General features: G+C 48.5%; 1 protein-coding gene across 1 annotated transcript; it reads right to left on the bottom strand.

Annotated features, from left to right (window-relative positions):
* Window positions 1-629: 629 nt before the first annotated feature.
* On the bottom strand, window positions 630-15,254 carry Sypl2 (synaptophysin like 2). Its single transcript, XM_041656515.1, has 6 exons — window positions 15,057-15,254; window positions 14,805-14,879; window positions 6,766-6,890; window positions 5,267-5,468; window positions 4,306-4,497; window positions 630-2,469 (listed from the first exon to the last, which is right to left on the bottom strand). The coding sequence occupies exons 1-6, from the start codon at window positions 15,108-15,110 to the stop codon at window positions 2,323-2,325; spliced, it is 795 nt and encodes a 264-aa protein (XP_041512449.1). The 5' UTR covers window positions 15,111-15,254; the 3' UTR covers window positions 630-2,322.
* Window positions 15,255-16,411: the final 1,157 nt, after the last annotated feature.

The following is a 16,411-nucleotide window of genomic DNA, read 5'->3' as shown; positions in this document are numbered from 1 at the left end:
CCTCCTGCAACAGCTAGAGAAACCAGACACCCTCTCCTACTTCAGGCCTGACTAGGCAAAGAGGAGATGCCAGCTCTGGTTGAAGAGGACAGCCTTACCCTTGGCACTTACCCCTGTTCCGCCCCCTAGAGGTAGTAAGTTGAACTGGTCTTCCCTCTTAGGGTGGCCAAGAACCAGCCAGGCTCTTGGTGAGGAAGAGCCTTCTCAGCCCTAGAGAGAACTCTGGGCTGAGAGGGCTCAGTGGGCGTGGACAGCTCCCGTTCTAGAGCAGCTGATAGGTCAGTTGCTAACCTAAGGCCCCATTGAGGACACTTTATCTATCACATTTCAAATAAATTATAAATATAGACACAGAACCCAAACACAGTTTGAGTAGAAGCTGCTCACGCATCCCCACAGGGACTTGCTTGAAGAAAAATAAAGGTCACCCCTTTGTTCTTTGTATCTCTAGAGCTATAGGCAAAACTGTCCCCTTTGTCCTTAGTTAACCATGGGAACAACTTACGATAGAGAGTTTAAGATTTAGAAACATTCTCACCCGCATCAACTTTTTCCCTCCTTAAACTCTTTCTGTAAAATCTAAAACCAAAGACAAAAATTCAAAATTCTTTTACTGAAAGGCTTAGAAACATCTAGATGTGTGTAAATATCATTACCTCTCTCCCCCATCAAGTGGGGGATTATAACCCAAAGAAGAAATGGATGGCCCAAAGTTTAAGGTTCTAAGCCCTAGGGACCCAAGTAATACACAGCCTAATGTGGGGAAGCATTGGGGAAGGTGAGGAGGTTGGAGAGGGTTGACCCTGTCTTGAGAACAGGTTAGCACAGAACACATTCATTTTTAGTATACTAGGTGGATCAATTGGCATTAAATTGGTAAATGGCTGGATTCTTCCTTCTTCATCTTTCCCTGAGCAGCCCTACTGCCAGGGTAGACCAAGGGGTTTTGACCTGGGTAGGGGGCAGATGGTATTTCTTCAATTGGTACTCTCAGACCTTGGGGCCTGAGGAGGGATGGGAGTGTCAGGAAAGGGAGACACACCAAAGACAAATATGGAACTGGGTCCCGAAGTGAAGAAGCACCAATAGCATCGGGCTGCCCGGGACTGGGGAAGGGGTAGAGTCCGCTACCATATGGAAGTGAGGGAGGACTTCGAGAGATGAGGAGATAGAACACCTCTGTGCAAAGGTGAGGAAGGAGAGGTATAAAAGGCCTAGAAAAGGTGCTGGTTTGAGAAGATGAGCAGACAGTAAGGGACAAGCAAGCCTATCTATCCATGTCCTGGGACTGCTGGGCACCTCAGCCTCATGGTGGTCCTTTCGGCCCGCCCACAGCCCACAGGAATGAAACGAAGGCCTAGACAGACTTGCCACAAAAGAAAAGGATCTTAAATGCCTTATCTCCAAAAGGTTAGGGAAGGGGGATGGACTGACAGGTGGGGTGGGGTGGGAGAAGGAAGTGGAAATATTCCTAGCCTTCTCATCTTGTTTCCTAAGGGTGAGACAAAACCAAGCCCACAAAGGACGAGGAAGTTAGGGGTTCCATGAGTAAGTGGAGTCTGGGGAGCTGATGACAGTGTTCCAGCTGAGGGAGAACAGAGGGGACAGAAAATGTATTCCGTCAGCAACTTCCCTGGCTTTCTTCCTCGAAGCTGCGGTACAAGGGCAACTCTGTCTGCTCCCATTGAGTCAAGGCCTCGTGTGGACCCTTAGAGGGCCCTTGGATAGGGTAATGGGTCTCCCTGTTTCACACATGGTGGGAGCTATGGACAAAGAGAGGTCAGAGAGGAGACTGGGGAGCACATGGGACTGGTGGGGCAGGGCTAGAGATAAGATACAGAGACTAGATGACAGCATTGGAGAGATGTCATCAAACCACTGCTGGGCTCTCCAGACAGGAATCAGGGTAAGGCTGCCAGTTGACTTCCCCCCTCCTCACTGCACTGAGACTGGACAAAGGATAACAGAGAGCAGCTTTTAGAGACCAGTATCAAGACTCTAGTTTCTTGCCCTCACCTGCAGCAAGCACAGGCTCTCTCTCGGAGGCTTGAGGGCACAAACTAAAGCCCAGTAGGATACCTGAGTCCAGGCAGGTAGACAAGAAGTACCGAGTTCCTGCCATGTGCAGCTCCAGCAGGATGTGGGATGAGGGAGCCAGTGGAGGGCTGCCCAGGTAACCAATAGCTGATGCCTACCTACCCATCCATTGTCTCAAATCTCAAAGCCCAGAAGGACGGGGGAAGGGAGTTGGAGGAGGAGGAAGGTCCTGTGGAAGCCGGAGGAGATGAAGAGGTGCTGTCCAGTTCGGGAGTAGCCAGCTGCTTACTGCTTCTCCACTGCCCCCTGTTCTGCGGCACTCTCCTGGCTGGGGCCCTGGCCCTGGTCCTGGCCCTGTCCGTACCACGGTGTCTCTTTGAACACAAACCAACAGTTTCCAGCCCACAGGAAGAAGTTGATAAAGCCGAAGAGCTACAAAAGAAATCAGGAGCGTTTGTGAGAACAGTCAAGGAGGAGCCGCAGGAGAAATGGGAATAGGAAGAGCACAGAGAACCAGGTGTAGAGGCAGGGTTCAAGGCCATTCTCCAGCGAAAGCGGCAAATTTGTACCCAGAGTGCTCATGCGCAGTGTAGCTTGGTCCTAGCTGAATCTGGCCCTAGGAATGCTAAGTAAATCAAGGAACACGTGGCAGCCTGCTTGAGGTGAATGAGCCTGGAGCTGTCCAAGGTACTCCTCTAGGGCTAGAGACTCGGAGAAGGCTTTGTTCAAACATCTGTTGTTCTTGCTGTTGCTGTTGTTTGCTTTTTCTGTGTACCCAGCCTGTTCTAGAACCTGGAAGCCTCCTGCCTCTGCCTGATAGGCTGTTGGTACTACAGGTGTGTGCCACCACACCAGATCTATTCAAATATTTTAAATGTTTTGAAAAACTGACAACATAGCACGCCTTTAATCCCAGTACTCCGGAGGTAGAGACGGGTGGGTCTCTGTGATTTTGAGGCCAACCTGGTATAAGACAATACCAGGACAGCCAATGTTACACTGAGAGACCCTGTCTCAAAACACAAAAACAAAAACATAACAAAAGAGTAGTTAGGGACAAAAGAACTGATGTTCGCAATTCACTTTGAAAAGCATTGTCAAACATGGGTCGAGTTAGCCATGGTGGCACACACCTTCAGTCCTAGTACTTGGGAGGCAGAGGCATGTGGATCCCTATTAGTTGGATACCCATCTGTTCTACATAGCGAGTTCTGGGCCAGCCGCAGCTGTATAGTAAGACTCTTTCCCAAAATAGTAATAATAAGATCAATAATCCATGCATGGTGGCTTACACCAGTGCAACCCCAGAACTTAGGCAATTCAGGAGGAAAGATTGTGAATTTGGACCAGTCTGAGTCACCCAACAGAGAGTATCTTGAAACACAAATGAAAAGAAAAGCTGAGTGTAGTGGCACGAATCAGGAATCCTGGTACTTAGAAAGTTGAGGCAAGAGGATCACAAATTCAAAGGCAGCTTGGGCTATATGTGTTCAAGGACAACTCGGGTTATAGAGCAAGACCCTGTCTCAAAAATCAAAACAAAAATAGTAGATAAGGAAAAATGGATAAATACATAGAAAACGGGTACAACGAAATGTCACCATTTAGGTGGTGACTATGTAGGCCATCCCTGTAAAAAAAAAAAAATCAGTTTTGCTGGGTGGGTATGTGAAAATGTTTACAATTAGAAACTGGAAGAGAAACCTATGTGTGTGGTTTCAGAAGGCTCCCTGGTGCACTGGTGGTGAAACATTTCAGCTGTGGGCCTTGGGGAGGTCTGGGGTAATTTCTGAGGGGGGTATGGGATGGCTGAGGTGACAAGGGGCATTTTTAGCAGATCAGTGCTGCAGGTAGGTGTTTACCTGCTTACATGGCTGTCTCTCAACACCATAATAGCTTGGATCTCCTGCCAGCGGAACCCACCATTGCCCCCCACACCCACTAAGTGACAAGGGGGCAGTTTCTCTCTCACACTGGTCCACTCACAGCTCTGAGCCCCATCATGGCCCTAAACTCCCTCTGCGCATGCTCTCACGAGACACGTGGCCAAACAGGCAAAAAGGGGTAACCTCTGGGGCAGCTAAGAGTGGCAAAGGAGTGACTCAGATTCTCCTCATCCAAAAATATCTTCTCAGGCCAATATCAGATGCAGGGGTTACTAGTCTAGTTGCACAGCCTGTTGGCTCTGGGGACACCTTCTCTATTCGTCTCAGAACCAGCTAGCTGGGACATCTGGGCTAGCACGCCTTTCCCAGACATGGGTCTCACCACAGAGATGTTAGCTAGCCCCATCGAGGGTGTGGCGCCGGCACTGCACACTGCATCCTCTCCATGACACACGGACATGGCTGCGGTCAGACTGGATGGCCGCGTGGCCCCTTTGACATCAGTTAAGCCCTTGCCCCAGGCAGCTGCGGCAACCAGCCAGAAGAAGGTGAAGGAGACAGTCACACAGAAGTCCTAGGAAGAGCGGAGGGAAAAAGACATGCTCAGAATGACCCTCTTGTCACACTAGAATCCTGAGGTCCCAAGACAGATGTCCCTTCCCATCCTACAGGCCTCTATTCAATGCCACCAAAGGAATGCTGCCATTCAGACTGCCATGCCCCTGCCCTTAGAATTAAGGTCAGGCGAGGAGCTGCCAAGGCAACAGCTGATAACCCTCCCTCCTTGCAAGCCAAGTGACTTAAATTCCCTACTCTTTCCTCTCTACTTCCCTTTGGACACCACTATTCAAATTATGAGTAACGAAGAAGGCAGATTCAGAAGACAACTGAGGTCTCTAAAGCCTACTTCCCATCTTGAATGTCTGAAATATAGAGGAAGGAAATACTACTAATAATAGAAAGCTCTCATTGAGAATAACTGCATGCTAGATGCAATACGTGAATGCTCATTTTATCCCCCTAAAACACTTGCCCATGGCTTCACCTTTATTTTAGAGCCAAGGAAATTCATGTAGAGAGAGGCTGAGTAACTTGTCTAATGTCACACAGCTACTACGAGCAAGCACTAGGATTTGAACCCAGTTAGGTTAGCTCTAGATCCTGCCTCCTCTGGCTGCAAACAAACCAAGCGAGGTTGGTAGGGCAGAGGTCCATTCCACACACAGGTATCAAGGACTCGGAGAAGACATCACTTTTGACCTCCCCTCTGGCTCTTGACTTCAGCCTTCTAACAAAGAGCTCTTCCATTTCTTGGTCCCATCCTCTGGGCTGTACTCACTCACCACCAGGGGGAAGCGTTTGTTCTCTGTGTAGAGGTTGTGGAAGCGCAGGTAGAGGACCAGGGCAGCCATTGTATAGAAGAAGGAAAAGATGCCAAGGGTCACAAAGAACTCGGCGGGGGCAGAGAAGTCTCCCATGAGGTGCATGGTTTTGGAGGTGGAGTCTTCGTCACAGAGGGGCATCTCATACTGGACCCGGTGCAACCTGCAGGTGGCAATGGGAGCCATGCTGAGCCAGGGCAAGCCCCTCTCGCCCTGCCCAAGAAGGGCCCCTGTGTTGGCTCTCACCCTGGGAAAGGAGTCATGTAGGTAAGAACTGAGGAAATCTTGCAGTCAAGACAGGAGCTACCTCAAGATTCTACTCATTTCTCCTCTGGTAGTACTGGGGTTTGAACATGGGGTTTCACGTGCTAGGCAAGGACTTTAGCACTAAGCTACAGCCCTCATCTAAGATTCCCTCCAAGCTCCATCAGTATCCACACCATACCCATCCATCTGGCCAGAAATGGTCATCCTGAATCTCTATATATCTTGAGGGGCCTTTAAGTCACTAACATATATAGACAGCCCAACTATTTCTGATAGTCAAACCACTAGACAAATCAGATTCATTCTGCCCTTAGAAACACACAAGCCCGTATTAAACGGTGGTCACATTAAGGTTTGAATTCCCATTCTCAGATTTGATTTAGCCCTCCCTGATTTGGTACAACGAACAGAATGGGAAATACAGCTTGTTGTGTAGAAGAGATACTTAGTCTAAACTGGAGGCTGAAATGGTTTCAGATATCCGGAAAAGATGAGCTCTGCCTCCACTCCCTTCTGAACAGACATTTCCCCACTCCTCAGGCTCCCAAATCCTCAGGGGTGAGTGTCCTCTTCTACTTCTTGGTGAAGATGTACCTCCTTGCCAGGCAGTGGTGGTGCACACCTTTAATCCCAGCATGGGAGGCAGAGGCAGGCAGATTTCTATGAGTTCAAGGCCAGCCTGGTCTACAAGAGCTAGTTCCAGGACAGGCTCCAAAGCTGTCTCAAAAAAAACGAAAAAAAAATGCACCTCCTTGTGTTTGGGTGACATCGGGTGAGCATTTCACATCTATTGTTTAACATCTAAACTCTAACAAGCTTCCTTCCTTCAAGGTGCTGAGGAATCTGCAGAGGGGCAGAGAGAGTTGTCACTGGCCCAGACCCATAGTGTCCCCGGCTCCCCACCCCAACAGCTGGTTTCTCTCTGAGCTGTGGTGAGCTGCCATTGCTGGAGTTTGGACCGGAACATTGTAACAATGATATAGTGTTTCACTCTGGTCAGTGTCTGAAATGGCTAAAAGAATGAGCCAGGTCTTGTTGTATTTTGATCTAGAGCGGCACACAGCAAATGGTCTTTAGATTGCATGTCCTGTGAGCAGGAAGAAATGAGGAGAGGTTGGTAGGAGCAGAGGAGGAAGGAAGCCCTGCTAACCCAGCGAGAGGAGGGCATAAGACCACAGCCAAGCCCTACTCACCTGAAGGGATAGCCGAACAAAACAATGATGGAGCTCACATCCTTGGCTTCGTTGTTGCAGCGAACCATGGCTCCTGTCTCCCCGCTGTAAGAGCCGCAGGACCCGAAGGCGAAAATAGCAAAGAGCTGAGAGAAAGTGAAGCCCCTGTGAGAGTTGGAAGATCTCACCTGTCCAAGGTAAAGAGCCACCCTTCGACTCCAGAGGATGCAGGTGCTTGGTGGGTAGGGAGTCAGGATTCCTTTTACCAAGTTTCTCCTGGTAGGGACCCTCAGCTGCCATTCTAAATATTATATTCTCTGAACAAAGCGTTGGACCAAGTAACTCAATGAAGATGGGCAACTTTGAGTGTGGTCTCAAGGGAGAGGAAGTGAGAGGAAACAGTTTCCAGAACTCTCTATTGGGCTTGGCACTTGAGACCACACATAGCTTCTGTAAGATAATGACTAACACAAAACCTCTGTAATTCCGTTTTTTGTTTGTTTGCTTGCTTGTTTTTGGTTTGGCTTGTATTTATTTATTTATTTATTTATTATGTATACAGTGAATAGTAGGCTTGCAAGCTTGCAGGCCAGAAGAGGGCGCCAGGTCTCATTACAGATGGTTGTGAGTCACAATGTGGTTGCTGAGAATTAAACTCAGGATCTCTCTAAGAACAACCAGTGCTCTTAACATCTGAGCCATTTCTCCAACCTCTGTAACTCTGGCTTTGGGAATGTCTGTTTCAAAGCTAGACTCCCCTCCCTCCCCCCTCCAAACAAGAGATCAGAAATAGATCCAGCCAGATCAGGCCTGCCTGGAACGTTTTCCATTTGATTTCATTTTCATTCCTCCTTGACCAGGCATGGACTCTGGCACTTACTTTATTTCTAAGCTCCAGTAGCTTCTTGCCTCGTCGGCGGGACGATGGGGGAGGCTTCTACGAAGCTGTTCTGCGGCACTGCCAGCCTGACTTTTCTTCCCCGAGAGCACAGCCCTTTCCAGCAGCAGCGCCGGCTGGGCAAATGTTGACAGGCCTGGCTCACGCCCAGGGGAAAGCACCCTCTACTTTCCTTATCGGCCTCTGTTTCCCTCGGCTATCCTCTCTGTAATCTGCCTGTGCTGCTATTCTCCAGTGGGAAGAAGTGGAGTGTTCCGTTCAGACCACTGGATTATTCGCTGCACCTCTCAGCCCAGCTGACTGCATCTTCTGTCTTGAGGGATATGAATTGTCCCCGTCCTGTGAGTCTCACGTTTCCTTCTAACCACATTGATTAGATTATAAAGTAAGAAACTGTAATCTCTTGTTCTCCCGTATTGTGTTCAGCCCATTTCCTGTGCACCTACCTTTGGCATGACACTAGTGTTCTTTTATCTGCTTCTCTGTCACTCAGTCAGTGTTCTGGACATTAAGCAAGAAGAAGACAGTAATCTATCTTCCAGGCCTGCATCCGCTCAGGAATAGAGTTGTGCATTATTTTTCTTTTCTTTTCTTTTCCTTTTAAAAGATTTATTTGGAGGGCTGGAGAGATGACTTGGTGGTTAAGAGCACTGACTGCTCTTCCAGAGGATCCGGGTTCAAGTCCCAGTACCCATATGGCAGCTCACAACTGTCTGTAAAAAGTTTCAGGGGATCTGACACCTTCACGCCAATGCACATAAAAAATAAAGTAAAGTAAATAAAATAAAATTCTTTAAAAAAAAGATTTATTTGGCCAGGCAGTGGTGGCGCACGCCTTTAATCCCAGCACTCGGGAGGCAGAGGCAGGCAGATCTCTGTGAGTTCAAGGTCATCCTGGTCTACAAGAGTTAGTTCCACGCCAGGCTCCAAAGCTGCAAAGAAACCCTGTCCCCCAAAAACCAATAAATAAATAAATGATTTATTTGTTAATTATGTGTACAGCGTTCTGCTTGCATGTATACCAGGTCTCATTACAGATGGTTGTGAGTCACCATGTGGTTGCTGGGAATTGAACTCAGGACCTTTGGAAGAGCAGGCAGTGCTCTTAACCGTTGAGCCATCTCTCCAGCCCATGCATTATTATTCTAATACTGATCAAAACGAAAAGAGACATGGATTAGGAATCAGGAAACCCAGGTTCTGGTCTCGGCCCTGTAATTCATTCACTAGGTGGCTTGGCTCTCTGAGTCCTGGTTTCTTCATTTTTAGAATAAGGACTTGGGGTTTATTTAAAGGCTGCTTCCAGCTCTGGAATTCTTCCACCCTCTGTAGCTAATGCTCTGAGCAGAGCATGCCCTTGGCCGGGTTTACCAACAGCTGTGCTCTGCCCCTGGGCGGTATCCAGTGCTACCGCCGTGCCTTGCATGGCCTGGCCTGGCAGAGCTCAATGCTGGAGCCACTGACCGTTCTCTAAAGGTCATGTGTGCCCCTGTCTTCAGTAGACTTGTTCCAAAGGAGTGAGAATCTCTGTATAGGTAACGAGACCCAGGAAGGCAGACAGTGGAACTGGCCTGCAGTGCCTGCATAGCTTCCACATCTGAGCTAAGCTCCGAGAGCAGCAGCATTGGACTGCTGGCTCATCTTCTGGCAGAGCCAGGGACAGAGAAAAGTCACCAGATGCCTTTGTATTGTTACCCTTCACACACTCAAAGCTGGCTCTCAAGCCAAACAATTCCTTCACTAGCTCCTCCTCAGAGGGATTTTCCTATCTTCATCCACTCTGTGACTCTTTGACTCCTCACTGAAGTCCTTATTCCTCTTGGTTTCTGGTGCCTAGAACAGGACACAATTAGGGTGTCACACTTGAGGAAGGGCAGCAAGGCTGGGTGTATTTCCAGTCGTTGTCTGTTAGCCAGTGAGTATAAGGAAGCACGTAGCGATTCCTACCTCAGGGCAGCGAACACCAAGTATGGAACTTTTCCTTCCCTGGGCACTTTGAACATCTGCCAAAAGGTGGCATTTCTCAAGTATGTACCCGTACCAGTCACTTTAGCGGTGGGTGGGGGACAAAGACAGAGACAGAGAGGAAGAGAGAAAGAGAGCGACGGAGAGACAGAGAGGAAGAGGAGAGGGATGCTGTCTTTATGGAGCGCATGTCTTATACTGCTCAACAGGTACCATCCAGCCAACTACGGCAATTTAAATTACTTCAAATAAAATGAAGCCCAAGCTAAGCTTCGGTTGCTCGCTGATACCAGCCCCAGAGCATGTGCTCAGAAGTCACGTGTGACAAACCACTGCTCTACTGCTCAGCACAGATTACAGAGCTGTCCATCACTATGAAAAGTCTAAGTCTGAACGGTGATGCTCAGGTTTGAAAATTACGAGCCCTGCTGTGAATTTTCAAAAAGTGAAATATACTTATAACCACTTTGCTATTAACTGTTTATCCTTCTCTGTTTTGATTTTCTGAAAGTTAGGAATATCTACATGTTATCTAGAGTAGATATTTTTTTACTTGTCAGAGTGTTCTTTTGTTTATTCATTTTGTGGTGTCCTGAGGTGAACCCTGGACCATAAGTACGCTAGATAAGCACTCTACCACAATCCCATACCTCCAAACCCAGAACACCACAATGTGTGGTGCCAGCTAGCAGAGTTGGTAAATAACTGGAAAATCTGAGAAGCTCATAGGTTCTCAGAGCAGTGGGACCAGAAAGACCTCAGACATTATTAGACAAGTGGTCTCCTTTCACTTCTGGGAACAGAAGTCCTCCTTACTCTGATTAAGTGGTGTTCTCAAGGTCATATTTAGCTAATGTGTGAGCTGGGTTTCCAGTTCACAGCTCCCGACTCCCTGTTCTGAGCTCCTTCCTCTTCATTCCTTCATTTGAAACGAAGCATCTGCCTTGTGCCCTGATGCCAGGGATAAGATGAGTAAGACCCTGGAACCGTAGAGTTCCTGCAGTTGAAAAGGAGGTCTCTTCTGTGCCGTGCATGGCAGGAAGAGGAAGGCAGGTGCTCTGCCCTGGGCTGCAGGAGCAGAGGTACCAGCCTAGCCCATCCACAGCTTTCAAACCTTCTACTTCCCTGTACCAGATCGCTTCCTGCCGTAACCAGGTAGGGACCAAAGCCCCAGGACCAAGAGGCGAAGAACTTGAAACCATGCCTCTCTCACACACAGGGCTGCGAGATAACACACTGATCATAAGGAAGGAAGATGGAATAGTGGAGAGCAGGGAATGTCTGGGACTCTGATGCTGGTAATGGTGAGGGTCGTACTTTGCCCTCTACCTCCTCCTCTGCTTCCCCCATCTTTGCATTTCTTTGAACAGACAGAATGACCTTCCAGTTTAAGGGTAGGTTCCACTCTGATGCTGACTGGCTTACTAGTTATAATCCCATGTCAACCCAAAGAACACTAGCCCTCAGGGAATGCAAAGTACAACAACACGGGTTCTTCCCCCCAGTCCTACTTCACAACCTTTCCTTGGTGTTACGGATTCTGACAGTGTCCGTTCAAAATCTCCAATAGAAAAAAAGTACACCAAATAAATAAAAAACCAAATTCCACCAATGAAATAGCTTCTTCATAGTATAGATTCCAAAGCCCACCCCCCCAACTCCAAAATCATCTGTCCTCATCAGGAGGGAGTACTTGGATAAAATTAATTTGATCTATTATTTGTAAGGAAATGGAATCCCATATGACTGAGTTACCGGGAATCTTTTGTACCTCACATTCAAAAGGAAGGGTTGGCAATGGTGACTGAGTAATCTCACCAAAGGTTGACTCTAGTGAGGCAGTCTACAGAAGGAAGAAAGTTAGGGAAGGTGGGAGGGGAGGGAACACACACTTATGGAATCTGCCCACCGTGATCTTCAAGAATGTTCCATGCCCTGTAGACATTACCTCACATAGTTCTCCCAGTGAACCCACATCACTACATCATACAGTTTAGCCTCAGATGGGATTTCACCAATTAATTAACCAAGTTTCGAGGGATGGGAATCAAAAGACACTGAATTTAAGTCAAAGTCCATCCAATACTATTCTTCCCCCCCCCCTTCTTTTCTTTTAAGCTAGTTTTTAGGGCCAGGGAAATAGCTCAAAGGCACTTGTCATGTAACCCCGGTGACCTGGCGTTCCATCCTTAAAATTTATGTAAAAATGAAAAGAGAAAACAAGTTTCTTTGAACGCCACATGAATGGCAGGCCAGGCACTTGTGCACAATAATGCACATATAATAATGTAATGCACCCCACAATAATGGTAGTATAAAAGTTAAAAAAAAGAACAACAAAAACCTACTTCAGCATTATTTGGCTGCATTCATGAGCAGAGGCAGGCAGATCTCTCTGTGTGTTGGAGGACAGCCTAGTCCTGTGAGTTCCAGGACAACCAGAGCTATGTAGAAAGACCCTGTCTTTAAAAAAAAAAGATGGATGGATGGATATGGCTGGCTTGATATAGACCTGATAAGATTCTTAAATTGGAACTGAGGTGAGATTAATTTCTGAGTCTTTGTTTATTTGGTTTGGTTTGGTAGACCAGAATGAGATCTGCCCGTCTCTGCCTCCTAATTGCTGGGACTAAAGGTATGTGCGAGTACGGCCAGAGTAATTTCCAGATCTTAAAGACACCCTAAGTCCTGACTCAGGAAAGAATTGCATCACTCTCTTCTCACAAGGGTTGCACAAGTAAACTTCTTACAGGTGGAACTTTTGCCAGTGGGTAAGAATAAAAAGTTTTCAACTGCCATTGTAAGAAGGACAAGATCTGTATGCTCCCTTTCCCTCTGGCGAAGAGTATTTCTCACGCTGCTTCCTGTGTGCTTTTCTGTTCATCTGCAAAGATTCAAGCCAGCCAAACCCACATCCCGGGTTTAAGGCTACCTGGGAGAGCCCTGAAAGCAACTCATGGCTCCTTATGATGCTACCCTGTAAACGCAGGCTAGTTCCAAGCCTTTCCCCAGAGACCTGATTTAGCAGGATGAGAGGAAGATGGCCCCTGTTTTGCACAACTCCTTCTCTGTAAATCTGAAGATCATAAAAGTCAGGTCTTAATTCTGAGGGTAGTCGTTCCCACCTGTGGGTCACGACCCCCATGGGGGTCACATATCCCGTATATCAGATATTTACAGCAAAACTGCAGTTATGAAGTATCAACAAAACAATTTTATGTTTGGGGGTCACCACAACATGAGGAACTGTATGCAAGGGGTTGCAGCGCTAGGAAGGTTGAGAGCCTAAGACTTAGGGTTAGAAGACTGAACCATTGTGCTAGGAATCGCTGTGTGCAGAATGTTGCAGGAAGCGGCCGTGAGAAAGATGGCAAGATTAAAGAAGGAAGCCCCAGAATCTTCCTGGAGAAAACAAATCGATGGTCATTCCTTGTTGTCTCCACCCCTTCACAGTCTGTCTCAACCTTCTATTAGAACCATTTGTCTAGCTTGGATAGCACTTACATCCCATTCCTCCGGGTTGCTCAGGAGGCCTCCTTACTTCTCAATGCCAGTTCCTTTGAAGCCTCCCTTTTCCTACTCAATCCCCTCTGGTGCTCAAGTCAGAACAAGAAGGGGCAGAAGGTGAAAGAGTTCAGTCAACATTGGTCCCCCTCTTGAGGCAGTAGGGAAGTGGAAAGTCCCAGAGTTTATTTACACTTGGGACTCCCAGGCTGGTCTGCAGCCAGTCAGGGTCTCAGATACCCAGAGACAATCCCAAATGCGCTATTGTTCCTGAACTCCAAATTTCACGATACCCGTCCCAACCATGATTATGTAGGATTTGGTGACATCACGCTGATCCCTCTCTCCCGTGAATGCAAAGCTCTTCAGAATTCACTCCCCCCACGTATCAATGGGAAGTTGTGCCCTAGATAAGTCCACTGTTGAGGGTGTATTAATAACTTCATATAAGCCAGGCAGAGGTGGCACACACCTTTAAACCCAGCACTAGGGAAGCAGAGGCAGGCAGATCTCTCTCTCTCTCTCTCCTCTGTGTGTGTGTGTGTGTTTACAGAGGGAGTTCCAGGACAGCCAAGGCTACACAGAGAAACCCTGTCTAGAAAAACCATATATATATCTAGATATAGCATTTGGTACATGGGTTGTCTAACAGAATCATTTCTGCAAGAATGTACAAAATGTTTCTCAAGTGTTTATAGTTTGAAAAACTGACAGTACTTGTCCACATTTCTAATTTATGACCATCTTGGGCACTGGCTCTAAGAAGAGAGGGCTTGCCAATGTCTTAACGTACCAGTGAAAAACAAGACATTATTCCTACTAGACCAAAGCAGGGGAAACTGAGGCCATGGGCAAAGGTAAGTTTAAGAACACATGGTAATTTTTAATATCGAGCTCTAGTCTAAGCATGCTGATGGGTTTGATCCAAGTTAGTGACTAATGTTGGAAACTGCTTGCCCGAAAAGTGACTTGCCCGAGGTCACAAAGCTGAGAAAGATAGCTCTAGACCTGCAATCTACCTCCTCACCTTCCCTGCTCAGTGTTAATATTACACCTGCCACATTTTAATCGCGCTGTGATTTTTCTTCTATCTTAATTGTTTTATTTATTTAATCGGAGGACTGAGAAACCAACCGTTCATTCATTCATCCCCTTCTTTACTAGGTTACAGGTACCCGAATTACTCCAGTGACCTCAGCTGAGAGTCTGTCTCCTGAGTCCACCCCTCGGATCATCCAGGTCCTAAAGCATTCTGGGCAGAATGACTTCTGTAACCCTCTTCCTTCCCTCCGGTGCCCTCCGTGGCTTTGCTCTCACTGCAAAACGGACCTTTACCCTCCTTGTCCTCCTCACCCCTCCCGCCACTGAATCGTGGTATGTGCAGGATCAGAGTTCTGGAAAGGTTACACCCGAGTCCTCTCGCCCGAGTGAAATGTGAGCACCGTGGCCAAAGGCGGCTTGCACATAGAAGGTCCGAATCCGGGACTCCGAAGACCTGGCTCCTCTCCCTCCTTCCACCGACTGCTGGAGAAGCAGCCCTGGCCCTCCCCTCCCCCGCCCACCTGTCGCCACCCCCCACCCTTCCGCAGTAGCTGGGCCCAGGGCATCTCCCCAGCCTCCTCCGGGGCCACATTGCTTCGGCTCAGCGTCACAATCCAGGCTCCCGAAATAGCCTGGGGCTAGGGCAACTCACCCACTGGAGAACTTTGATGAAGCCCAGCGGCTCCTCCAGGCGCCGCCAGCGCAGCCCCACGAGCAGGCGGTCCACCTGCAGAGACAGAGCCAGCAGACGGTCAAGGCGGAGTGGGGGGGGCAGAGAGCGGGATAGGGGGACGTGGGTCCCTCACTACTCACACTGGGAGGGGGTAGCGGAATCGGACTCAGGTAGGACATCTAGGTGGACAGGGGCTGGTGAGAGTCCACGGACAGGGCGCTTGGGGCGTACCTGCGGGCGCGGAGACTTGTCCGACGTGCGGCTGGGGCTCTCCGTCGAGGACATGGTGGCGCGGCGGGGCGCAATGCGGGGCTTCGGCTCCCTGGGCGGGAGGCTGCGGGGCGCGCGGGGGCGTTGGGGACGGCGGACTCGCGACCGTGGGCAGGCCGGGCTCCAGGCTGGCTGGCGGGCTGGGTTGTGGGGGCGCTGCTGCTTGCGCTCTCGGAGGCTGTGTCCGCTTTACTGCCCCGCCGGCAGCAGAAAGCCCCCGAGTCCGATTCAAACTTCTGTCAAACTCTCTGGCCGAGTCTGCAGCTGAGTCACGTGGCGTGCAGTCGCGAACCCTGCTCCCGCCCCCTGCGCTCCCCTTTTTCCGCGCGTAGGGTGCCTTAAAGGGACCTGTGGAGCCTGGTAGCCGTCGGGCTGCCAGGAGGCTACAGCCCTTCGTTAGAAGCTTTCAGGTCGGTTCCCACTGAAACAGCGCAGCCGCTCCAACACCAGGGCCAAGGACAGGAACCCACCCAGGATGCGTGGACTTCTAGAGCAGCTTTTCCAGTTTTCCTGCGTTCTGTCGGAGGGTTCTTCTCTTTTTCGGTACCGTAGTAACTAGAGCACACAAGATTTTCCCAAGACATCCTCAGTGCTGCTGTGAAGGTGCTCCACCAGCCAGAGCAGAGGGAGAAAGACCTGGACTGTAGACTTTCACTTCGCAGTAGACAAGGTTTTACTTTTTAACAACAAATGGCATTTAGATGTTAATGAGTTTCAAAGTTATCAAAATTTAAAACGTAAGAACTCGATCTCCTTTTAATTTAAATCCAACACGATTTAAAAGAGAATCACGGAACTGTGGGCGCAGAGATTGGAGTTTGCATGAAAACTAAGGCAAAGTTGCATGCTGATTGACTTTGAATGGGCCTCAGTTTTGAAAAGCGGTCTGTGGGAGCCGGAAGTGAGCAGTCGTATTACACATTGGGTTTACACGGAACGGAAATCTAAGTAGTAAAAGGTGACAGACACCATTTAACCAAAGACTCCGAGCCTCTCTCCTTTGCTCCTAACTTTTATCCGTCAACGTCATTCTTTGATAATATGCCTTTACTCCCTACTTCCGGCATTTCAAAACCAGTGCTTTTTGATCAAATATTCTGCTGTTTATATAATTCAACCTCTGAATAAGAGCCTTCCCAAACCTAGGTATGAGTGGGTGGGACAAGCAGCTAAGGCTGGGCTTGAAGGAAACTTCTGCCGTGGATTTACATGCAAATCTGGGCTAAATAAGGAATTGCTTAGTCTGCAGATATGCCCTTAATAAATCACGGGGACAAGAGAGATAGTTTAGCAGTTAGGAACATTGCTTTCTCAGA

Source organism: Microtus oregoni, unplaced genomic scaffold (assembly GCF_018167655.1).
Source record: "Microtus oregoni isolate MIOR12 unplaced genomic scaffold, Mior012 000000F_ref0000247, whole genome shotgun sequence".
Taxonomy (NCBI): Eukaryota; Metazoa; Chordata; class Mammalia; order Rodentia; family Cricetidae; genus Microtus; species Microtus oregoni.
This window is presented reverse-complemented; position numbering and strand designations above follow the sequence as displayed.